Here is a 25,082-nt window from a genome sequence, read left to right as displayed (position 1 = left end):
CCTGCCTGCAAAATGCTGTAGTTCTTCCTGTAGCGGTGTGATTTGTAGAAGTGTTAATCATTCACAGCTCCCACTTAGATAAAACTGTAGTGTGGCCCAGATCACCCTTCTGTGCCTCAGTTTCCTCATCCAGAACACAATGATAACATATCCTTCAAGGTCTAGGGATGGAAAGTGTATCTATAAGGACGATGACAGTGTGAGCTTTGTTTGTTTGGTGCAAAGGTCTTGGAGTGGCTCTTTGACGTCAACTTAAATAGACAAGTATTAACCCATAGGTTTGAAATACAGCGTGTTGTTATTGCTCTCAGATAAACAGAATTACCTCCTCTTAAAATGAAAGGTAATCTGTTTTACTTCAGTGATATGTGGTGATGTCCACAGGGAACAAAACATTTTTGGCAAGTGGAGGCAAGTTGGAAGAAGCATCAAAGAAGAGAAGAGGAATGGGATGCAACACAACTGGTTTTAATCACACATAACAGTCAAGTTCCTCTGGACAGGCCTACTGTCTGATATGTCATTGTAAACGCTCTGCGGAGCCTGGATTAAGAGAATGGAAAAAGCAGGAGAATGGCATAAAGGTGCTCAGGGCACTCCGTGGAATTATTGACAAAGCTTTTGTCAGTTGGCATTACGTACTCATATATATTGCTCCCATTAATGTGGTAGCCCAGTACCAGGACTTTGATTTCTAATAGGTGCTGGGTTATCCAAGTCCATACCCTTTCATAGTTCTGACAGTCACAGCTCATCAGATCATTCTGCACTTCTGTTTGACATTAACAATGAAGACGCTAAATTGATTGTAACAAGGATGCACTTTCATTCCCACTCTACAGCCACTGTGGGAAGAGGATGCTGTCTTACCCCCGGCCAGTCCAGCTCTGAGGTGGTCTGAATTGCTCTGGATATGCTGCTTCTCCCTCTTGCCTGTTGCAAGCTTATGGTGGCTACTCACTAGACCAGGCACATCTGCAAGCTGCCTGAATGGACAGGATACATCCAGGGAAAAAGAGTTTGGGCAAATACTTCTTGATAGAACTGTTCCTCCTGAAAACACTGTTTCCTCTGGAAATTGCTGACTGCTTTCACTAAAGCCGGGGGCAGGGAATGTACTGCTTTTATCAGAGTATTCTGTAGGAAACTAACGTTTCATTTCAACTATTATAATACCATATATATCTCTCACATATCACATTATCATCTCACATTAAGTTTAGATTAGATGATACACACATCCAAGCAAGAAAATTAAACTAAATATTTTGAAATTATCATCTCAATATTTCTGAAATAAAATATTCCAGAACATCCATTCAGTGGTACATTTCAAAAGGATGGCTCTTTGTGCCAATCAGGAGTAAAAGCACATTTGCAACGTCTGAATAGCCTTCTGAACATGAACAGCTTGATCTGTGATGGTTGCTGGAGCTGCACAGTTGGGATTGCTGTTCAGACTGCTGTGATGATTACTTCATTACATTTTGTTTGGGCTGCAGTAGCATTTAGAGGCCACTGTCAGTGTCTGAGGGAACTTCACATAAGATAATACTTGATATTCAGCCACACAACAAAGAAGTATGGGGCCTGACATGGGAAAAACAGGCATTACCAAGAGCTTTGGTAGTGACATGGCAGAAGTGGGCTTTACTATGTTTTGGCTAAGCGATTACTTAAGTAGCGGGTGTGTGACAGAAAGAGCTGGTTGAAGGACTAAATGGCTAGCTCACTAATTACCTGACAGTGGTGAATGAGGGTTTGAGCTTACAGGACGCTGAATGTTCTGTGAATGCTACCTCAGGTAGGGTCTCGATCTTGGATTAAATTCATGTTAGCATCAAGATCAGGAACAAGTCCCAAATGAGCACCAAACAAATGAGATTCAAACTTCCAGTGCGTTCTGATGAGCTAAAGACTTCTTTACGTGCATGCTTTAAATAACCTGAAAGCTGAGGTGGAGCATCTGAGTTAATTATCCAGTCTTTGAACACCAAAGGGCAACTGATACATAGATGAATTCTAAGCAAGATTTTCAGTTCGACATTCATGATCCACTATTATTACACATTACGCTAAAATCCAGAGTCCAGCACTTTTAAGCTGAGACTGGCCCTACCCAAAATTATGAACATTTAAGGATGGCCTACTGGTTGACTGGGAATTCTTGAATGTAACTTGGAAAAGGAGGAAAACAAAATATTATTCAGTCTGCAGCAATCTCATGCATCTAAACCCCTGGAGGGCTTATGTTTCTTTACTCTTGAGGTTCATTATGTCACCAGAAAAGCTTTAATATTTTACTGTGGAAGCAAAATAGCCATGAAACATTAATTTCCAGGAATGTGGAAACCATGAAATATGGGTTTTTCTACTAAATTAAGATTTTGCTTGTCTCCATTCTCACATAGTTAAGGGAACATATTTTAGTGATATATTTTTGTGATATGTTCATATAGATGTATTCTGGAAATTCAAAGAGGAAAGATGCACAAAACATGTGAAGAATATTTTTACCCAGAAAAATCTATTTCACTGACAGCGATACCAAACATTTATGTTCTACCTTTCATCATAAGCCAATTTGCATCCTATATCCATCTTGGAACCACTTCTCTCATTACTAAACTGCATCCACTCTTGTTTGAAGGGAACAGCTGATACACTCTGCACAGCAAGATGTGGCAGCTGTTTAGATTTCTATAAAAGTATTTACTTCCCTATTTCCACAATGCAGTTCTCTCACCATTGTAGTGACCAACACCATTCAGATATGCCTGGCACAAACATGATTGTACGAGGATCTCCAGCAGTCCTCATTCTGCGCCATAGCAGACATCTCTGGCTGGAAGAAAAAATGGTGAAGGACAAATTAATCTGTAATCAACATCAAAGGTCTTCTAAATATTCTTCCGTTACTACTAACCACTGTTGTGAACCATAGGACTGATGCTTCTGTCCTGTAAAACAAACGACTGGGTTTCCTTCAAATAGCTGTACGTACTCATATTCACCCAATCACTGCCACAGCTTTTAGCAGTCTTGGCAGAATGAAACCATTACAGTGGCTTAAAAGGAATCAGAAGCATTTAGTCCTGGGGACAAGTTCAGAACATAACTGTTCACCTAGGTTTTTTTACAACATTATATGCTAAATTTGCTTCCATTACCACTTGATTAAAATGGACGAACTAGTCAAAACATTCCAGAAGCATCTGTGTCCTGGGAACCATAGTTTTCTAGGTTATATGACACGCCAGAATATTCACCAAATCACCAGGGTTGTTTTCCTTAGTGCTACAGTTAGCGATGGCACATTAAGAGAACAATTACTGGATAAGATTTGACTGCAGGAAGGCCTCCACCATAAACTGGAAATTCTCAACATAGGCAACCATCCTGCTAGAGAAGATGAGCTACTCAGTTAAAACAAAACTGGAGATTCATTATCAAAGGATGGCAAAGAACACTAAAATCTAGCTGAGACATTCCCTGATCTCGTTACCTTCAGGCTTCTACGTGGGTTAATCTAACACAGATGACACAGACAATTGTGCACAGAGCTATGTGGAGGACCCCTTTCCGTCAGAACATGGAAGTTTGTCATAATGCAACCCTTTGCAAAGCCTTATAAGTTTTGCTAGAATTGCATTTCAGAAGAATAAAACAAGTTACAAGGTCTGGAAGAGTCAAAACAGGCCATTCTAACATTATAATTCATTTTTTAAATTTTCAGCAAACCATTTTTAAGTTGCTTTTTACTGTGTTACAGTAACAAATATTTTCAACGAAAATGTTTTTAAAAGTCAAACTCAAACGAAACATTTGCTTTTGTCCAGATGAAAAATTTTAATCTACTTGGAATACATTCGTGGTCATGTGGTTGGAATTCTCCTTTATAAAGAATTTAAAAATTCCCTTTTTTTGTCCTCATTCAGAATAAAGCAGAATTTCAAATTCTGAAAAACTCTGCAAAATGAACTTCCTTCTTCCCACAGTTCTTTCTGTGCATATGTGAAGGGGATGAGAAGCTGCTCAACGTGCAATTTCTCTGAGCCCTAAGGAGATGGTATGTGCATTAGTACTGTCGAATCCAGGCTTATACAGCTGCTGTTTGAATATAAATCATAGATGCTTTTTGGTTACACTAACACCCGCTGCAGTTTAGTACAGCTATTAATTAAAACAATACTGTATTAGTTCTTCTTACTATTAACATCCCATGAAATCCCATTAGCTCTGCATATGGTGCCAGACTTGTTGGGAATGTGGGAAAGAAAGAAATTTACAGTGGTATGAATAATAAAGAGATGCTTTTAAGTGGTTTCCACTGTGATCATTTTGAAAAAATATTTTCCAGAATGTAATCTGTAGGACAATCTTTTCACAAAATTTCAATGCAAACATGCATATATTTGTCAATTAAATTTTCCCCCGTAGTGTGAAAACCCTTGCGCGCCACTATTGTTCTATGGCAGAAACACCAGGCAGGTAAAGTAGTTCCTAAAAAAAAGAAAGGAAAATTAGCTAGGTTATCTTATTGTCTAAACTGACAGGAAGGAAAAAAAAAACAAACTGCACAGCTGATGCCAACAAACAGATAAAACTTTCCTTACATTTTTGGCTTAATCATTTTAAAGTATGGATAGTGACGGCAGTCCACATTTGGGCTAGGTTTTCCAGAAGTTATTTGAATGTTCCGCTTCAGTGATCTGATAGATCCTTCTTAATTTCCAGGAAGACTTAAGCGCCACTGTAGAAAACAGACTTATTTGTTAACCCCTCATATAGGGCACTCGAAAAGGTATTAGCCACTACAGAAACACCAAACTGAATTATTTTAATTAGATGGATTTGGCACAGTACTGACTCTCTAATGAAAGAAAAATCTGATGATGAGCTGTTAAAAAGGCTTCTAAAGGTGGAGAGAATGATGAAGCAGGCAGATTTTAGAAGCAGAGCAGTCCCTCGGAGAATCACAGAATGGTTTAGGTTGGAAGGGACCTCTGGAGATCATCTAGTCCAACCTGCTCAAGCAGGGTCCTCTGGAGCACGTTTCCCAGGAAAGAAGCTGGATCAAATAAAATTATTTCCTGATCCTTCAGAAGTCGATCCCCTAGAATTGTAGTAGTAGCAGTACATGGTTAGTAGGATTCTAGTAGATGCTCTTCCTCCCTCTTCTCCTTCCCAGTCCTGTGGCTGGTCCATATTCCAGTCTCTGCAGTCACGCGATGCCATCAGAAACGGCCCGGGTCTTTCTGCATGGCCAACATCCAGACGGGGACACACTGCTCAGGGAATCCCTCCTGCCTCTCCTCTTGTAGGATGGCGAGTCCACTCATTTCAATGAGACTGTGGAGGATGTTCAGGTCTCGGATCACACTACTATCCAGACAATCCAGGACACAGCCCTCCCTGGCTACGTTGTCCTTGAGAATGATAACACCGTTATCCTTCAAGCCATTCTGGCACCGGATGAGAAACTGAAGGAGATCTTTATCTGTTAGATATCCTACAGATGAAAAGATACAAAAGAGATCACTACTAGCTGTTAAAGGGACTCCCCCGTTAAACATCACAATGGTGCCTTGATCTGCTTCTCCATATCCTATTTATTGGAGGAGAAGTTCTAGTCCTGCCAGATTTCATTATGAAATCCAGGGCAAATCAGTGAGATCAACAGTTGCAAATTCAGATCAATATTTAGGATCCAAATTAGCAGCAGCAACAAACGTGGACAGAAGTCAGTGGGAATAGCGGAGAAAATACCGGGTGCTGAAGGGTTCTTTAATCTGGTGGTTAAAGTCATAATAAGAATCAGTGGCGGGAAGCTGGAGCCAGACAAATTCAAATCGGAAATAAGTGACAACTGTTTACCAGGGTAAGTAATTACCCATTGGAAACTACCAACAGAAGTGGTAGATTTACCACCTCTTGAACTCCTCAAATCAAGTGCGGTTGACTTTCTCAAGATACGTTTTAATTGAGCACAAACTACTGGCTTAGTATGAGCGTGAACGAACGAAATATAATAGACTGTGATATCGAGTAGGTCAAATTAGATAACCTAATGGTCCCTTCTGGGTTTTAACACTACAGATCTATAAGTCTTTGTGTAACACTGTATACTCATCACAGAAGCTTTGGATTAAAGATCTATTGAGGAAAGCAAGACCTTCCAAACTGCCAAATAAACTCTTCATATTACCCCATCCTCTTGTGATTTCTACATATATCATATAGGTTCAAAAAAGTGAAATATTTTAAATTTTAGAGTATCTTATTGAGATTATGTTTTTTAGCCTTCCCTCTCAAAGATCAATGCTTTGGTTATGTTGAGATCAGTAGTGCTCAGAGAAGAGCAAACTGAGAACTCTCACATGTGAAATCCATCTAAACTGAATTAACAAGGACAGCTGGTCAGAAACTAAATGAAAAACTTGAAAATTTTGATTGTTTATATTTTCTAGTCAAAATATTTAGTTTTCTTGATGGAAGATTTGAACTTTCATAAATGGAAGTTGTCATTTCAAAACCACATTTTGACAGAGAATGTCCGTTTTTTAAACTAACCCTCTCTCCCCTCAAAAAAGAAAAAGAAAAAAGCCCCAAAGCCTAAAACTGAATAGGTTTCAAGTTGAAGGAAAATGGTAATTTCAATATGAAATGTAAGCTTTCCTTTTATTTTTTCATAAAATAACAGCACGCGCTCTTATAGTTATGTATACATGAGACAAATCAAGACTGCATGGGCAAGAGTAATTGAAGCATTTGAACACCTCATTTGGAATTTAACGTTCTCTTAACCTAGCTTTTAGCCTTGTTTCCTAACAAAAGGAGATCTCAGGATGTTGCTACCTGCCAGTTTGGCCTGCTGCCGCTCCACCAGTAAGTGGTGAGCTTGTTGGCATATTTCAGCCACTCAAAAGAGGGGTAAAAGTCTGAATAATACTTAAATTCCTACAGATTTCATTGAGACTGATGGCTGAAGGGAGGAAAGAGATCCAGATATGTGTCTATGCTAAGGAAAAGGCAGATGTTCCCTTTGTTAGTAGCCGCACAGCTGACCAGTACAACTCCAGACAAGGACAAGTCTTAGCTCATCTCATCTCATGTTTACTTGGACTTGCTGAAGAGATGAGGCAGGAGCTGGGTATACTGCAATGATGGGTTATTCAAGAAGGACAAATAACAAAGGAAAATGATACTGTTCTGAAGCAGTTTGTTTGCACACTTAAAGAAAAAAGCCCTGTTCTAAGAAGACTGATTTCAATATTGTGTAAGACTATATGTAGAGAACAAGTATGTGCTCCTGAATAACATCATCTCCTGCACCAACCTCCCTGCCTTTGTCTGTTTTTTTTTCTTTTATCTAGCAAGAAACTACCTCCAGAGTTTTGGAGAGAAGGAGTTCAGGCCTCATCTTGTGCTTTAGAACAATGAGTTCTGACAGCTTGAACTGCACAAGGGATGTTTAGGTTCAAAGATTAGGACACAACTTACTTTCTGGATGGACAGTTAGGCACTGCTGCAGGTTTTCTAGAAAGATTATGAGATTTCCAGCAGTGAAGGTTTTAAAGAACAGCTTGGGCAAACATCTGTCTGTCAAAAATTGGGGTTTTGTGACAGGAGAATGGAAAGATGACTTCTCAAATCACCTTCCACTCCCCTTTTCTACAGGTGTTAGGACAACTCCATTCACTTATGACTTTAGAGCACTTTTCATGCAGGGAGGAATCAAATAAAAATGACGGAGCCAAGAATACAACCCACGCTATCTGACTGCCAGTTTACTGCTTTAAATACTGCAGTGCGTTCACTGCGGTGGCTTGCAGGGTAGGAAGCAGACATTTGTAATATGAAGAGGTGCTGTGGGACATTGCTAGGTGAACCTGTTTGATAAGCACCAGCGCATGTATAAGGTCTGATTTATAGATATTGGTGATTTTACTATGGCTTTTTCCGGATTGTTTCCTCAAATATCCCCAAGTCAGGATCATCAGATTCAGAATTCCCTTCCAGAAAATCAGTAACAGGGAGGGACACTTATTGACAGCAGCTGAGGAAGGACCTAAAGAGCCACTTAACTTAAAGAATTCAGTGTGCAAGGGGTATGTGACATGCCAGTGATTCCCACAAGACTGTTATGGGTACTACCCCAAGGGATGCCAAGCTGTGATGCAGAGGTGGTGAAGTCTGGGTGGAAAAAGACTTTCTGCAAAGAGCCAAAAGAAGCTATCCTTAAATGAAGGCAGTACCAATCTTGTGAGCAAACAAACCTAAGCACTTGCCCTCTGTCCAAACCCTTGGGCTGCCCAATCTGAAGAGGGGATGCAGATCTCTCAGAAAGGCTCTTTCTCCCTGTGAGACTGCATGGTGAGACATCATTCAGGATAACCCTTTGGCCGGCTGTAGTACCAAACTCTCCAGAAAAACACATGGGCAAAATGTTGTACAAGATCTGCCAAGACTCAGACAAGAGAATGAGACTCATACAACTCTCTCCCACATGCTGGATGTCCTCATAGCCAAGATTTAACCTGACATGCTGTTACTGCCATAGTGCTACAGTCCTTCTCCCATGACATGCCAGATGTAGAGGTTTTGATGGATCACTGCTCACAGATGAGGCTAACCCAGCATATCTGTATGCAGCATCATTAGATTATTAGCTTGCTAAGGAAGATCCCTGCTCAAGAAAATCTAGATATAAGGCCTACTCCTCAGCTGCACCTTAGCATGCAACCTGCTCTCCAATTACATATGCCCCCCATCCGCCCCGCTACATGACCTAAATGAAAGCAACTTGATCCGTACCCACTGTTCATGTGGCCTGGGAGAACTCTCAAAGGTCTCTTGTGAGACTTTAAGGGAAGTGAGGCTGTTCCTGGACTAATGGGATTCTGTGGTTAAGTTCAAAGAGATATGAACTGTGAGGACTGCCTGACTCCACAGTAGGGCTCCAGGAGTATAGTAGTTTCTCTCTTTGTTTTTTTTTCAATCGCTTGTGCTGGCAGTGGACGGCTGCTGTGGGACCAGGCACTGAAACTGAATGAGGGCAGGGCAAGCCTTGTGCCCCCAGCACTGGTCAGTCTTCAGCCTGGCTTTTTTGAATATTTGAGAACCTCCTTTTACAGCTGCACCATTCTTTTAACATAATTTTTAGCACAGGCTGTGTAGTTCTCTGAGATGCCTGGCTGGATGAATCAGGCTGAACTAACCTGAAACCCACTGAATCCAGATGACATCATATCTTTGTGGGGCTGGAGTGAATTCCTGAAGGCTTTTGCAATAATACATCTCTACTCTGTCCTCCTTGCCCCGTAGGTAGTTTGGGACCTCAGCCAGGAAATTCTCCATCATATCCACCAGTTCCACGCTCTTGAAAATTGGTAACAGGACATGCTTGCTGACCCGACCTATCCCAGAGCCGCAGTCCAGGGCGCAGTTGGTGCCAGCTTTCCCTACCCCCTGTGGAATACAAGAAAATCATTTTAAATCTGAAAAATACCACCTGAAAGATCACAGCAACTGTGTTACCAGCTATGGCTTTTAGTCCACCAAGCCTAGTGTCCTGTCTCCTTATTTGTGCAAGGCACCACAAGCTGGGACACGATGAAAACAGCTTTGGGCACCTAGGAGTGAGCAGGGCTGGTTGCTATATTCCCAGAAAACGTCTTGATTCATTTTTCCTCCATCTTCACTTCCCCCTAGCTCAGAGTGAAGCCCAGTGTCCTACAGAACCATGCTCAGCGCCCAAACCAATAAGAGGAGGGAGTGAAGACAGATCTCCCCTAGCTCTCCAGCTGGATTCCCTCCCTGCCCTACTCCTATCAGCCAAGGCTGTCTACACCAGGCTCCCCTGCCCAGCACACTGACTTTCATATTCATCACCCCAGGTCTCCAGCAGCCACTCATTTGGTGCGTACTCTTGCAGCCTTTGTTGCAGGCTCAACCAAAGATACTCCTTCATCTACACATGAACCATGCTGGCAGGTGGCAATCCTTTCCTGCTTTATGCTGTCACCAATGTACAGAGTTATGAACAAAACGCTACTGCTCCTGGTCTGCAAAACTGCAGATATTATTACCAGACCTAAAATGATCTATTCAGATTATCTGTGAGCCACTTATTTGTGGCTCAGGTATCTACTAGCAATGAGCTCCCTGCATCCTTTACAGATCCTTCACTTCTGGTATAGCTTCTTGGTTTTACGTAGGGCAAGAAGGGATTTGTTCAATTTGCACTGACTTCAAATAGCTCTCTCAAGGCCTTCTCTAAATTTCTCTCTCTGTGATAGCTGTAATCATGTTTAGGAAGAGACACGAAGAATTAAGTAGCTGGCTCAGCTTTGTCCCCAAGAGACACTCAAAAAAACTACAAAATTTCGAAGGAGCCATATTCCTCAAAAGTGCACTCCCTTCCTTGGGAGGCTCACTGCAGTTTGGGACTCAGCTTTCCCTTCTGTGAGAAAGGGGAGACCTATATTTGCCTACACAGTAAGAGTGGTGGGAGGCCTAACTATGCAACATTACTGAGCTCTAAAATGCCAAGGCTGCTGTTGATGGGACCTCTTCACTGCAGTACTGCATTCCTTGCTGTACAATAAGTTTTTGCTTGGTATAAGAAGAGACATATCTTTTCACAAGTTCCTAACCTTCTCAGAAGATCCCCTAATCTTTGTAAAGTCCTTGCAAGTTCATCTGTCAAATATTCATACCTCACAGCCAGCTACAGAGATGTCTCATTACATTCTGAGCCCAGTGAAGGCTTAAAAATGAGCGCGTACCATATACTGCACGCAAGAATTAACTTCCAGAGTACAAAACTTCCAAGGTGCCCACAGACATCTCTACAGATATAGAGTGTCCTGAGATTTGAGTGCAATTTTCAAAACAAGCTGTGTTTGAACAAAGATCTTAGAGCTGTAGCTAACTTATGACAACATAAAAATTTTGGACTGAGGCATATTCAGAATTTCTTTTTTAGATGTAGAGACAAAAAAGATGATTGAGAATATTTTACTCTTTTTTCTTTATAAATCTCCGGACTGAGATCCGACATGAAAAATTGTGCCACAAAGGGTATGTCTATGAGAAAATAATGAGTCACTGGAAAAGGAGCTTTATAATGAAAGCAGCATTTCATCTCTAAAGCTTCCATTCTAGCTATAAAAAGGCTCTTAATAGCCTGCTGCTGTTTTGTAAAACAGAAATTTTAAGGCTGCACAGGCCCTGACTGTGGGACTGGAGCTCCCCTGGCTGAAGTTATCTGTTAAACAAATATATTAAAGGCAAATGTAAACACCTTTTCCCTGTTCTTTGGAACTGAAAGTTAAAGTGAAGGTTATGGGCCAAAGTCTTCCTGCTGCAACTTCACTGCTCCTGAAGAAAATAAGCCCAGGAAGAATTTAGCTTTTCCTGCTTATTAGGAGACCTCCTCCATAATGACCAAGCATAAACCATGTAACTCACTGCTTTTTTGGCCTTGCTTCAGTGGGTAATTCAGTAGATTATTAAGGTCAAAGGACAGTACTGTCAATGGCATGACTATGAATAGCCCAGCTGAGCATCTGGTTACATTGAATAACTGTAGAAAGAGCACAGGGACCTGAAAGGCTGATGTGATTAAGCAAAAAGCCTTGCGAGAGCTGGTCAGAAAATAGGGATCATCTACCCAAAAAGCTAACAGAATTAGACAAAACCCCATACGACTGCTTTGACTTTGATACTTGCGTTCAGGGAAGCTGTAGTTAGGGTACCTCGTTCAAGACGGGGAATTTACCTCTCACGATGCGCCATGGCAAGGACGTCTGATGACACGTCTGCATTTGCCGTCAAGAAGCAGGAAAACGGACAAACCTGGGAGATGAAGCCTGATCCTACACTTTGCTCACAGAGAACAAGAGCAAATGGCAATCAGACTAGTACCCCTCCAAAGCACTATGGCTCCATTTGTAATGAAAATGTTGATATAATTTCATGTTCCACTAATATATTTTCAGTTTGGGAGTGCTCAGAGCGTTGATAGGGTATTAACATTTTCCTTGGAAAGCAATCATTTTCCCAAAAGCCTAATTGAGTTAAAAATCAGATTTCTTATTTAAAAAATAGTTTAAGTAAAAAATTTAAGCTAGATCAGGCTCAAAAATTTGCGATTAACTGCTCCTCTGATTATCTGTTTCACATTACTCAGTATCACTATCATTTAGGATATGTACGCAATCAGAAGTTCTGCTGAAAAGCTGAACAGGGCACTCAAGAAGTTCCTTAGGGGTAAAATAGCTGTGGCATATGTTCCTGGTGCTAGTACTTCAGGTCTTGGAAGGGTCTTGTGAAGAAGACCCTTTGCTTCTACGCAGAAGTAAAAATAAATCGGAGTTCAAGAAATAGCTAAAAAGCACAGTGGCTTTCTTTCTAAATTAAATATTTTTTTCTACATTTTTTCAACCAAATCTCTGCCATTGCCCTGACCAAACAGGGGCAAAATCACTCTCCAGAAACTTTCTGTTCAGCAGTAACCGCTCAGACTGGTAAAATAAGGGCAAGAGTTTAGGGCAGAAAGGGAGCCCTATTATCTGAGGATAATCCTCTCTTGCACTATTTCACACATCTATAGCTCACAACTGTTCCGGAATTAATGTTTTCTTTGCTTTCCTTGTTTCCTTTTTTACACGTTACCTCTGGATTAGGCATTTGAAAACACAGTGTCTATAGGGACAGCAAGGCTTTAACTGGCATAAACACACGGCCATAAATAGTCACCGACCTAGTTCTGCTGATAACCCTTCAAATATGGGCTGCATGTAAAACAACTTATAGCTTGTCTGTATTGCACTGCTGGCTCAGGTTCTGACTTGAATGTTGCTCTTGGTTTGAAATCTGCCCACACACACATAAAACCTCTCAGCTTGAGCACAGTGGCACTTTTAACTCAGTTTGACTCACCTGGGAAGGGAGACAGGATAAAATATAACTGAAGTCCTTAGTCCTCCTGTGCCTTTCTGTAATTCCTTCCATGTGCCCAGGCAAGATAAACTCTCCAATGGTAAAGAAATCTAAGGTTCAGTTTACGGTGGGGCTAAGAATCATGCTAAGAAATGCCATACGTGAAGGTATGCAACATAAGTCACGTAAGAGAAATGTCCGTGTGTGGCATTTCCACACAAGCCAAACTAACTCAAGAGGAGTAATTTGAGTGGAACTGGGCAACTGCTTTTTAAGGAACACTAAATTTGCCAGAAAATAAAGTTTTGGAAGAATAAAACTATCCCTGAAATTCATATTTCAAATCTAGAGAATAGTTATGGCCAAAAAAACACAGGAAAGTGCTGAAAATGTCAAGACACTTCATTTTGATGACTTTCACGGAAAAAATAACTGGTCAACTTTTCATTTCTAAACAGCGTTTTTCATTTCGGAACTGACTTTTTTCTTGAAAACAAAAGGAGAAATTTTTCAGAGGGTAAAACAACAAAAAAAGGAAGTGAAATATTTTCACCTGATCTGAAACTGATTTTCCTATTTTCTGATTTTGTTAAACTTCTAATCTTCAAAGAATAGCTTTTGTCTATAAAAAATAAAATATAGTTTATATTACCATGAACCATTTTTTAAAATTTGTATTGCCTTATTGCAAAAAATAATTATTCATGAAGACATACCTCAAATCAGCTTTACAGTAAAGCCACTACTACATAAAGCTAGTAAATATCTATATCTGGTTGAGTAGGATTCAAATTGTAGTAGTAAGAAAGGAAAATAAACCGTAAGTAACATAACCAATTGAGCGTATCTCAACTGCGGACAGGCTTGAACAAGCTAAATCATAACTAGCAAAACGTGCAGATTCCTTTTTCTGCCCTGTTTTGATCTTGGCCATTCAGACTATCCCTGGCTAATAAGGAATAGGAACTCTGCTCTGGAGTATTTTGTATCTGTCATCACACCTGATGCATTGGGTATGATTTCTCTTTGCCATGTGAGAACTCTGCTACAGACTGTACTTCTTTCCTTTTTGGGTCTTGGAGAAGAGAAAGCGTAACGCTGTGATATAAACTTGCCATTCAGGAAACTGAATCTGTATGATGTCTAGGAAGTGTGAAATCTTTCCCTGAGCACAGGCTTATATACCACTTGAATTCCACAAAGGTTCTTCGAACATGACTTAAAATTTAAGGGATGCATATGCATTGGGCTGGCTCTAGACTTACAAGTTACATTTCATTTTCTGTAAAAGTGCCATTGACCATCTGATTCAGCTGCCTTGCTAAACTTCCTTTCTATTTTCTTATTTTGTGTTTGTAGAAAGCCTAACACACCAGGGACTTGAGATGTTGTAAAGCCTTTTTGCATTAGCATTAATACAAATGACTATTCATAAAAATAATGCAGATGTTCACTCAAGTAATTGCGCTTTGCTGGCATGTTGGCCCAGGAGCCTCTATCAGGTACAGTAAACTTTTCCATCAGTTGCCCTTCACTGCTATACAGGACTTCAATCTGTTGTTAAGCCACGCTTGTTTTCCATCCCAGTTCATTTAAACTTTGTCCTTTTTTTTACACAACATCTAATTAACTTATTGAGCTTTTTGCCACAGTCGATCATTAAGGCTAAAAAAAGGTCATCTCGTTACCCCAAATTTGTACATTTGAGTAGATAATGAAAGATCTATGGTAACATTATATGGAACTAGTCATTTTGTGAGCAGAACGCACAAAACTTGGTTTCCTGCAGCCCTTGGCTTTGTGGACTGTTTAGTGTCTAATACTGCTGTTCAGCTTTTCCCCTGGGAAGGGGAAGAGCAGTCAGAAATGACTGGACCACGCTTTTAAAGATCTGCAGATTTCTAGAGGCACATTTAGGCATCAATGAGATTTTCAGGCAGCTAAGTGCAAAAGTGCTATCACTGTCGCTGTTAAAACCCCACTTGGCATCTCTTTGCATCTCAGGTCAAAACAGACCTTTGAAGACCTTTAAAAATCTGCCTGCAAATGACCTTAGTGATACCGGAATGCTCAAGAAAAAATGTTTCTCCTAACGGCCTTCTCCAATATCTCTTTATTCTCTATATCCCTAATACTGGAGGTAGGATGGTTTTTCTTGCAGCCTTCTCTGAAATAGTGATAAATAGGCAAAACATAAACTTGGTATTTAGTCTCAACTACTTTCGTAAACATACCGCAGGAACTTGCACAGGCAATTCTCCCACTGAAGCCGACAAAGACTGTATCATGAAAGGTCCAAGTCCTATACTGAGAATTAATCCTCTACCCAAGCCTAACTAGAAGAACCCCTTGCACAATTCTCTTTGCAGCTTCAGAGCAAAAGAAAAGAATGCAAAGCAGGTAAATAATTACATATGACCAGGCAAAAGGTATATTCATTATTATGTATGAGCTGGTAGCATGCACGTAAATTGTATGTTACTGGACACAATGAAAGCCAGTTATGACCTGTGATTGAGCTTCATGCACATAACATGTGACATATGGTGCCATTTAAAATGTAGGTGACTGGGGACAATGTATGTCATTTATGACACGTGACCACTGCTTCTCACAGAAGATGTGATTAGATGACTCACCCCAACAAACTTCCTGAGAAATTCCCTGGAGGACTCAATGTCTGTATTGGAGAGTTCAACGTAGTCTCCCATCATGCCCTCTTCTGTGGCTGGCACCTCCTGGTAGAAGTGTTTGGCCCTGGCGTAGAACTGCATCTCACCATTGATGACTTGACTTGTTAAAGCATAAAGTTTCACTGCAAGCAGATAAATCGTTATTTTATTGTTAATGACAGATACTTCTGGGTTAGTTTACTGTTCTAGAGGCATGATGGCTGAGATCCACAGTCTGGGTTGAGCCTCCAAATTCACAAACCTTTGTTTCTAAAGCAAAGGTGGAAGGAAAGGTGTATTTAATCCTGCAAGGCCTTGAAGGGACACAGCACCCCCTGGGCACATTCAGGGCCTCACAGGCTCAGACCTCATTTGTGTCACTACTCCGCATGTTTTCATGTCAGTGAAAAATCATTTCAGGTTTGAAGATGAACATTCATGCCAATGAGAACAATGGGGTTGGTTTGCTCCTAGAAAAGCTGTGGGCAGTATAAGTTTATAAGTTGCTGTGTAGGGTGATTATTTTGGCTGTGATAAACCTGACTGCTTCTTACAATCTACAGGCTTCATATACACTTTCTAGCCATTGACAGCTGCACGGAGAATGCACCAAGAAGAGAGAGTGTGGATGAATGAAGCACTTGCTCTGATTTATTTTTAGTGATACTGCACAATCTGTGGCACGGCGAGTAAGTTGAACTGAAGAGCAGATGGTAGTCTCAGGCCTAAATGACTATACAGAGGGCAGACAATTTAGAACAGACAGTCCTAAATTTTCATCTGTCACAGATCAAGGAATAAAATAATTAGCGGGTGATACACTGGAAAGCTCCTGTGTGCCAGAGGCTGGGATGTTTCTTTTCATTGCTTGGTTATTTTGTTGGTAATATACAGCAATCATAAGTTTGAAGCTGTTTTTAATAATATCTGTGAGGTCTATTTGGTAAAGGGTTATCTTCCTGATTCTTTGAAGAACTGAGATCTATCCTCGGCATCCTAGGTTTTTCTATGCTTGATGGGCTTTGGCATATGAACAGTAGTTATGCTTTGTATCTCAGAAGTTCGGATTCAGACAGACCAGAAACAGTTTGCTTGGAACCCACTGGCTCTTGCTGTCTCACACATACGTACAGGCAGGTTTTCCTTGTGTGTGTGACACAGAGCTATTCCCGACCAGCCCTTCCAATGAAAACACAACTAGAAGCCTCCATGTGAAAGCTACGCCAAAGCAAGAGATGGATTTACACTGGGAACAAGTCCTTATGCACACTGCTCTGCAGTATGAGACCAGCTCGGCTGCAGATTTCAAGTGTGTTCAAGGAGCTGGAAATGAGCAAGCAGCAAACACCTTTTCGGTTATGAACTATGGAAATGGAGACCTCCCTGCAGACTAATTAAACAGAAGGATGAGGGAGCAGTACTTTGTTGCTATTCTGAGATAGCCTTCTGAATACTACATCTTTAAATTTCTACAGAAGCATTGCTGGTAACTGCTACGAAGGGTCTTAACAGGCCATGCCTTGCCTACTCCAGCCGGGGAACGGGAATTATGCCTTCCATGCAGAGGATGAGGGCTAGGCCAGAGGCCCTGAATATAAGCCTGGAATGCATTTATTGAGGGCAAGCAAGCTCAGCAGGGAACGATAAGTGTCTGCCTGCCCATCCTCAGCAGGAGAATGACATTTTGGAGGCAAATAAGGGGGGGACAAAGGAAGTAGGATGGGGAATAATTACCACCAATGACCACTCGGAACAGAATAGTGCTATTGGGTTACACATTAGCAGCATGCCTGGCATATCCTTCATCCAACAAAAGCAGCATTACCGGCCCCTCCTGTCATCACCTGCTTAAGTCAACTGCTGCACAGATACTATTAAAGCTTTAATCCATTACACATTTATGTTATGCCTGAGAAATTTATACCACAAGCAAGCATTGAGCCCAGCAAGGGTCAAACCTGGGGGTTTTACACACTCCACTGATTATATTCACATACTCAGAAGAAACCATTTAACCGAAGAAATTAATACAAACGTGGTAGCAGCCAATCCCCAGCACAACTTGGCCAGGGTGTTTCCCAGAGCCTGGGAAACAAAGATGTCACTGGTGGTTGTGATTCTTCCAGTAAATGATCTCCATCTTCCCTTGGGAGTGGCATCACCTTCTTTTCTCTGAGTCTTTCTTTTCTCCACTTCAGATGCCAGCTTGTCTGGTGAACAGAACTGAATCCCTGAATGTTAGTTTTACAAGACCTTCCTTATCACAGACAGAGTGATGATCTCTAGGGCTTGTTTAAGGGAACTATCAAAGGACAGTGATTTATCCCATTCTGCTAGGTGGAAGGGAAAGGTGTTTACAGGCTGTCTGCACACTAGGACAGGGTGCCACAGACAGTTGGCAGCATGAACGACAAATATTCAGAGTCCATCTGCTCAAAACACAAGCCTGACCCAAGGGAACACATGGGGATGATATGCAGTTCAGGATATCAGACCTTTAGTGTGTGCTCTCCAATTTCTCACTCAGATCCGGTATCAGACTCACAGAATGCCTGGCAGGATTTGCATGCATATACCAGCTGATTTGGACTCTGCTCTAGCCCAGAGACCTGCCTTACGTGCTGGCATCTGAAATCAGCTCTGGTCTTAGCATCCATGGGGTTTTATCTACCCACTGAGGCTATGTAGAGATGTTTTCATGCAAGTCTCCCAACGGAGGGCATGCAAGGACACAGACTAACATGAAGGGTGGCACTGTACCCAAAGCATACTCCTACAGATCTATGGTCTCACACACGGTATGTATGATCTATATAGATGATTTCCACCACTTGCTCCCTCAGTGTTACTCCTCCCTCTCATGAATTTGCAACACTGCTAACTTTCCCATTCCACAATCCAATATTCCAGATACAGCCAATCAGCCTCACCTCTGATCTTCTTGGCTGCACCTGGCACTCAGGTGCGTGCAGCAGGACCAGAGGCAGCAGGAGGAGTGCCAGCTTGCAGGAATCTACCTCAAAAAAGCACTGTGAGAAGGCATGTGCCCTTGGTGGTAGTTAAGTATTGCAGCTCCACTCCAGCACACCTCCTCATCACAGGACTTGTCTAGACGAAAGCACCTCCGATTCCATGAACCCTGTGGGACTACCTCGTGTACCAGGAAATGAAATACTTTCGAGATCTGCTACTGATACAGAGCCTGATTTCAATGTGCTTTGTAAAGCAGAGCATGGGCAGGATAGGACTACAGAACCTGTAAGTCTCTCATAGATTTGGGTGGGAGGGTGTGGCAGTCTTTCACAGACAGGGTTTCAGGAGTAAGTCAGGTGACCTGTAAGGCTTCAAGTTAGAAAAGTGCTTCTGGTAAAGTAAGAAGAAATTTTTTCTCATTACATGCTTGGTCTCTCAGCTGAACCTGCTGGCAAGACCTCCAAGTGGAGATGGTTAAGATGAACCCACTGGAATAGCAGGCTAAGAACAGAAACTGATTCCTTAAGCATCTCTGAAGGCTCATTAAGAGGTTAATAATTTTCAGTCACTGCAAAATCTATCTGGATGCACAGCAGTGACATAGAGCTGAATGCCAGTCCCTGGGCTAGACATACAACATTTATCTAAGCCCTTTCCCCTGCAAAGTCCACAACATTATCTCTACAATTTTGTATGGATCAGTTCAAAATTTTGTTTTCCAGGTTCCCAGTGCAGCTGACCTAAATCTCTAGAGAAATGGGAGCATTTAACAAGGACTGGGGGCAGTCCCAATCTGCAGTAGAATGTCTTATAGGTCTTGATTGCAGGGTTTGCTCGGCTAAATTTTCCTGCCAGAAGCAAATATTGCAAATAATTTTTTTGAAGTTTTTATCTGCGAGCATTATTTTGTGGTTCCAACTGCTTTCTGCAAGATACTTAACTAATTCCAGATTGGCTGAGTATCTCCTTTTAAACGCAACATCTGCTTTGTGCATCAGTTGAAAAATAGTTATCTGGGTCCAGGATAGAATCCACCTCTCTACTGTGGTCTGAAGACCACTTACATTCTGTTTAACAGAGGATGAACATTAACTCCCCCAAAGTTGTTTTACATACAGACACCTGCCTCACACACTGAAATATTTGGCTCTGTTGACTGATCATTTGAGTCTTTCACTATAGAATTCACCCCATTGGCAGAAAGTCCCACAGCCCCATGTAAAAACATACATGATAATCAGCATCTGAGTGGTTCCATTAAAGTCCACTGTGCTTAAGGGCATTCACACACATTTAAATACATTGTTGGACTAGAGCCTAAAGTTACTCATGGCTTTTATTTATAAGTGTTACTCTGGTCTGTGAAGATGACATGTTTCTCTTAACAGATTGTGATATCAGATATGCTCAGCTCATAGGCAAACATGCCTAAGTGCTCCAACACCGAACCTAGCAATGGAGAAGTGGAGTGAGTGTGGAGTTAGTATGGCTCAAAGCAAAGTTTCTACCTGGCTGACCCTGGGCTGCACTGCAACTTTCAATGGGAGGCCTGATTTCAGTGCTATTACTGATGCTTAAAGTTAAGCACATGCTTAACTACCCTGCTAGGTGACAGTCCTAGTGCTGTTTAAAGGGTTTATCAGTGTTTACACAGAGAGATCAGGATCTAGTGTTTAAGCCTGAAAAGTTCAGTTCATTTCTCTTCAGTTGCACTCTGAACCAAACTAGAAAATGTAATTCTGAAGAGATGCTCAGACCTGGCACATTCTGTCCTCTCCACCGCTTAGAACATAGGATCACGGGATAATCCAGGTTGGAAGGGACCTAAAGAGGCTTCTAGTCCAAATTTCTGCTCAGAGCAGGGGCAGTCGTAAGGTCAGACGAGGTTCCTCATGGCTTTATACAGTCAGGTCTTGGAAACCTCCATGGAAGGAGAATTGCACAACCTCACCAGGAAACCCGTTCCAAAGCCTGATTGCCCTCATGGGGACAAAGTTGTTCCTTATATCCAGTCTGAAGCTCTATCGTTTCAACTTATGTTCATTGTCTCTTGTCACCTTTACCTCATGACAGTTACCATGGAGTAACAGACAAACTTGACCAATCTGATAGCCTTCTATGATTGGCTGGGTAGATGAGCGGAGAGCAGTGGAGGTTGTCTACCTTGACTTCAGCAAGGCTTTTGACACTGTCTCCCAAAACATCCTCATAGGCAAGCTCAGGAAGTGTGGGCTGGATGAGTGGACAGTGAGGTGGATTGAGAACTGGCTAAACGGCAGAGGGCTGTGATCAGTGATGCAAAGTCTAGTTGGAGGCCTGTAGCTAGCGATGTCACCCAGGGGTCAATACTGGGTCCAGTCTTGTTCAGCGTATTCATCAGTGACCTGGATGAACAGAAGCAGTGCACCCTCAGCAAGTTTGCTGATGATACTAAACTGGGAAGAGTGACTGATACACCAGAGAGCTGTGCTGCCATTCAGAGGGACCTCGACAGGCTGGAGAGATGGGCAGAGAGGAACCTCATGAAGTTCAACAAAGGCAAGTGCAGGGTCCTGCATCTAGGGAGGAATAACTCCATGCACCAGTACAGGCTGGGGGCTGACCTGCTGGAAAGCAGCTCTGTGGAGAAGGACCTGGGAGTCCTGGTGGACAAGTTAACCATGATCCAGCAATGTGCCCTTGTGGCAAAGAAGGCCAATGTATCGTGGGCTGATTTAGGAAGAGTGTTGCCAGCAGGTGGAGGGAGGTGATCCTCCTCCTCTACTCAGCCCTGGTGAGGCCACATCTGGAGTACTGTGTCCAGTGTTGGGCTCGCCAGTACAAGAGAGACATGGAGCTCCTAGAAAGAGTCCAGCGGAGGGCTACTAAAATGATGAGGGGACTGGAGCATCTCTCCTATGAAGAAAGGCTGCGAGAGCGGGGCCTGTTCAGCCTGGAGAAGAGAAGACTGCGAGGGGATCTCATCAATGTATACAAATATCTAAAAGGAGCGTGTCAAGCAGATGGGACCAGACTCTTCTCAGTGGTGCCCAGCGACAGAACAAGAGGCAACAGGCACAAACTGAAACACAGGAAGCTCCATCTGAATCTGAGGAAAAACTTCTTCACTGTGAGGGTGACTGAGCATTGGAACAGGTTGCCCAGAGAGGCTGTGGAGTCTCCTTCCTTGGAGATATTCAAAACCCGCCTGGACGCGAGCCTGGGTAATGTGCTCTAGGTGACTGCTTGAGTAGGGGGGTTAGACTAGATGATCTCCAGAGGTCCCTTCTAACCTTGGCTTTTCTGTGATTCTGTGATTCTGTGAACTACAGGTTCACATGAAGGCTGGACTCACAACTAATTCCGATATGCTGGCAATAAGCTGACACATGGAAAACTGCTTAGAAAAGTTGTAAGAATGGTTCAGGACCTGAAAAAGCTGGCAGAGGGGCTCTTTAATCTGATAAGCAAAGCCTTAACAAAACTTGTTGGCAGGGAATGGGAATTCAAATAAATTCAGACAAGAAATAGAATAGGTTTAAAACAGTGGAGTGATTAGGCTTGGAGCAGCTTAATGACAGATTGATGAATTCTCAGTCGCTTAGAGCCCTTAAACTAAGGTATTTTTGTCTTCACAAACATATACTGTGGCCCAGTCAAAAGTTACAAGCATGATACAGGAACCAGTATGTGAAATTCTAGGCTAGATGTTCACAATGGTACCTTTTAAAGCCTTTAAATAATTATTAATAATTACACTAACAGTTACATTGTGGGATATCCTGCTTAGTTTCTAATATGTTGTGTTTACTTTCAAAACAAACAGAACAACAACATTTTCATAGATTTCCTGAGATTATATGGACCTAGAATTAACTTTCCTTCCTTTCCATCTTTCCTTCCTTTCCATTTTTCCCATCTACCTACCATAGGGACAGGAGAATTTATCTTCTCTGCTTCATTTTCAATAGCTGCAGATATTGCTGTTAAAAGTCACACTGAATTCTAAAAAATATGGCAATGCCTTTTCTCTTTCCAGGACTTTTGAATTCTAGCATCTTAAGCAGCATTTTCACTGTGGTCCATGTATTTTCACACGATCAGGTAAGATAATCCACTTGCCTAAATGGATCTTTCAATTAGGAAGAAGCCCTCAAGAACTCACTATGAAGAGCAGCTTAGCAGGTTGGACAGACACATCCTTCCCATCTCAAATGCCTACAGTTCTAATGTTCAGTGGAAGTTGCATAATTCTTCTAAAAAAGTGACATGCTAACATAATATAGATGCAAGTAAAAACTCCCCTTTAGCTATGCTGTCCTGGTGAGATCTTTGGTTCTTGTTCAGGGTCAAATTGTCATGAGAAACGAACATCCTTTTTCTGCACCTAAATAAATGTCTTTGCATCCTGTAACCAGAGTCTTCCACTGAAACTGTGCTATACACAAACATTTTGGAAGTATTTTCCCACCAGATAATAAATAGTGGGCAAGACAACCTGCTGCAGAGGTCTGGATTACAGCGGCTCTTGATAAAAAAATAAAACCTTTCAAACACTTGTCCAAAGCAATACTTGTGATAAGGCTAAGAACACACTGAAAGACAACAAAACGGGTATCAGACAACAGAAAGTAAGGCCCGTCAGCTCTGGTATTTTCATATTTGTCCTTCCAAGCTCCATACAGGTCAATGTACGCTTTAATTTAATGGTGACTAAAAAGTCTAATGCTACCATCAACAGAAAACAGATTTTATTTTTGAGGTCTTTCCTTTCCCGTCCCTGCCAACAATTTGTGGGGTATTTAGGTAAAATAAGAGGATATTGAATTAGAGGGAGCTGGGAGGGAGAGTAGCAAATGGTCTAGTTCACACTCCAGCAGGGCTTCTCGGAACTACTTATTGTCATTAATGGGTTTGTATTCTACCATCTAGCAGGATATGTCTTTCTGGAAAGCGGTCACACACGCACACAGACGTTCCTGCTCACCAGGTACTCACCCAGGGGAAGTTTTTCCAGCAGATAAAGGTAACTCTGGAAGAAGTCATTCCGGATCGCCTTATGCAAGACAAAGGACATGCTGTGCCGACAGAGTTCTTCATCTGTCTTATGCCAGCGTGACTTAAAAGCTAAATGTGCTCCCTTATATGCCATGATGAAGACTTTTTTTGCAAGGGTGGAAAGTTGCCGTGGCTGGTGCTCTCAGCAAGAACTGTCCTTCCGAAGAGGCAGAGGCAGTGTCATTTAAACTGTGGCAATGTGCTGTCATTCTATATTGGGGTGGGTGTCTAGAGCAGTGCAGGGGGTGGAGGCGGCGGAGAGCGGAGTGAGAAATGCTGGCTGTTGGCACTCGCTCAGAATAATCTCTGGAGTGTTGCCCTCCTAAACCAGCAGGTGCTGGAAAGTGATAAAAACCTCCACCAGGAAATTGCTTAGCCAGGGTAAAAGTATATCTACTCTGAAAAAGAGAGGCTTTAATTCAATTATGCTCTTCTTCTCCTAATCTGTTTAGCCTTCACTTCAAAGGAACATAGATATTATCCAGGGTCTCCCAGCTATCTTCTAAATCTCAAAGGGTGATTTTGTTTCCCAGCCTCTCCCTTACTATTTGTTTTTCCGGTCCAGAAGGAGCCAAAAGAAAGGCCAGAGAGAGAACATGGGACATGCCTCTACATAAATCATATGTCCAGCATTTAGTAATGCATCAGTTAAAACATATTTTCCAACATGATTCGCTTCTTTGGAGCAGTCAATTTCTATCTCTGTGCTTTGATATTACAGAGTATTTAGGGTAAAATCGTCTCTGGGTATTACTGTCTTTCGCATCTCCCCCACTACCGTCCCATATTACCCATTTTTACCTAAATGCCTTGGCACGCTGCTCCCTCAGCTATTCCAGTCTACATGATGGGGCGATTGCATTGGTGAATGAATCAGGGAATTGATACACCTGAAAAGTAATTCAGAAAAATATATTTATTTTTCTTTAAAGCTGGATCAGTTCCCCAATCCATCTCACAGCTGACAAAGGGAATTTGTAACGTGTTACAGTATGGGGGCTGGAATAACCACCTGGAAGGGAGGTGAAGAGGAAGAAGCAATACGGCCACAGCCATATGTCAGCCTTACCAATAATGCAGATTTCCTGCCTGTACCCTGTCAAAGATGCATGCAGAGGCAGTTCCATGACACCAGAAGGTAATCTAAGTACTGCAAACTTTGTTCCTACCATCCCTGTACCTGCATTACTGCTGTTGGGGTCTCTTTTGAACCATTTTAGCTTGCTACATCAGTTGTCTTTTCTGTCAGGTCAGTATAGTGAACCAACTCAGCACAGAGCCTAACAAGTGCCAGAAGAACACAAAAAAAGGAGGCAAAAACTCACAGTTAAAGATAGGGTGAGGAGGGTGGGATCACAGCAGCCAGGGGTTAGTTACATCGACTCTCGCCCCATGGTGCCATAGCCCGAACACTCCCTTGAGCAGAGCGCTACATTTGCCTGGCTGAGGAAC

At 42.0% G+C, this 25,082-nt stretch overlaps 1 protein-coding gene across 2 annotated transcripts; it reads right to left on the bottom strand.

Annotated features, from left to right (window-relative positions):
• Positions 1-453: 453 nt before the first annotated feature.
• Positions 454-23,847, bottom strand: NTMT2 (N-terminal Xaa-Pro-Lys N-methyltransferase 2). 2 transcript variants are annotated; one of them, XR_011142424.1, is made up of 5 exons: positions 23,571-23,847; positions 15,588-15,763; positions 9,222-9,471; positions 4,617-5,512; positions 454-2,845 (listed from the first exon to the last, which is right to left on the bottom strand). XR_011142424.1 is itself a non-coding variant. In XM_009672786.2 (4 exons), the coding sequence occupies exons 1-4, from the start codon at positions 23,722-23,724 to the stop codon at positions 5,238-5,240; spliced, it is 855 nt and encodes a 284-aa protein (XP_009671081.1). In that variant the 5' UTR covers positions 23,725-23,844; the 3' UTR covers positions 3,834-5,237. The 2 variants fall into 2 exon arrangements, 1 of the variants encoding a protein (XP_009671081.1); XM_009672786.2 differs by lacking the exon at positions 454-2,845 and having other exon boundaries at positions 3,834-5,512; positions 23,571-23,844.
• Positions 23,848-25,082: the final 1,235 nt, after the last annotated feature.

The sequence above is a fragment of the Struthio camelus genome, chromosome 8 (genome assembly GCF_040807025.1).
Source record: "Struthio camelus isolate bStrCam1 chromosome 8, bStrCam1.hap1, whole genome shotgun sequence".
Lineage (NCBI taxonomy): Eukaryota > Metazoa > Chordata > Aves > Struthioniformes > Struthionidae > Struthio > Struthio camelus.
This window is presented reverse-complemented; position numbering and strand designations above follow the sequence as displayed.

What these genes read in the sequence shown, in the direction of transcription:
- NTMT2 (XM_009672786.2), bottom strand. Translation starts at nt 23,724, where the DNA reads ATGGCATATAAGGGAGCACATTTAGCTTTTAAGTCACGCTGGCATAAG. An exon ending in GCTGGAAAAACTTCCCCTGG is followed by an intron (nt 15,764 to 23,570) that starts GTGAGTACCTGG and finishes ATCTGCTTGCAG; the next exon opens with TGAAACTTTATGCTTTAACA. An exon ending in CTGGATTCAGTGGGTTTCAG is followed by an intron (nt 5,513 to 9,221) that starts GTTAGTTCAGCC and finishes TTTCATCTGTAG; the next exon opens with GATATCTAACAGATAAAGAT.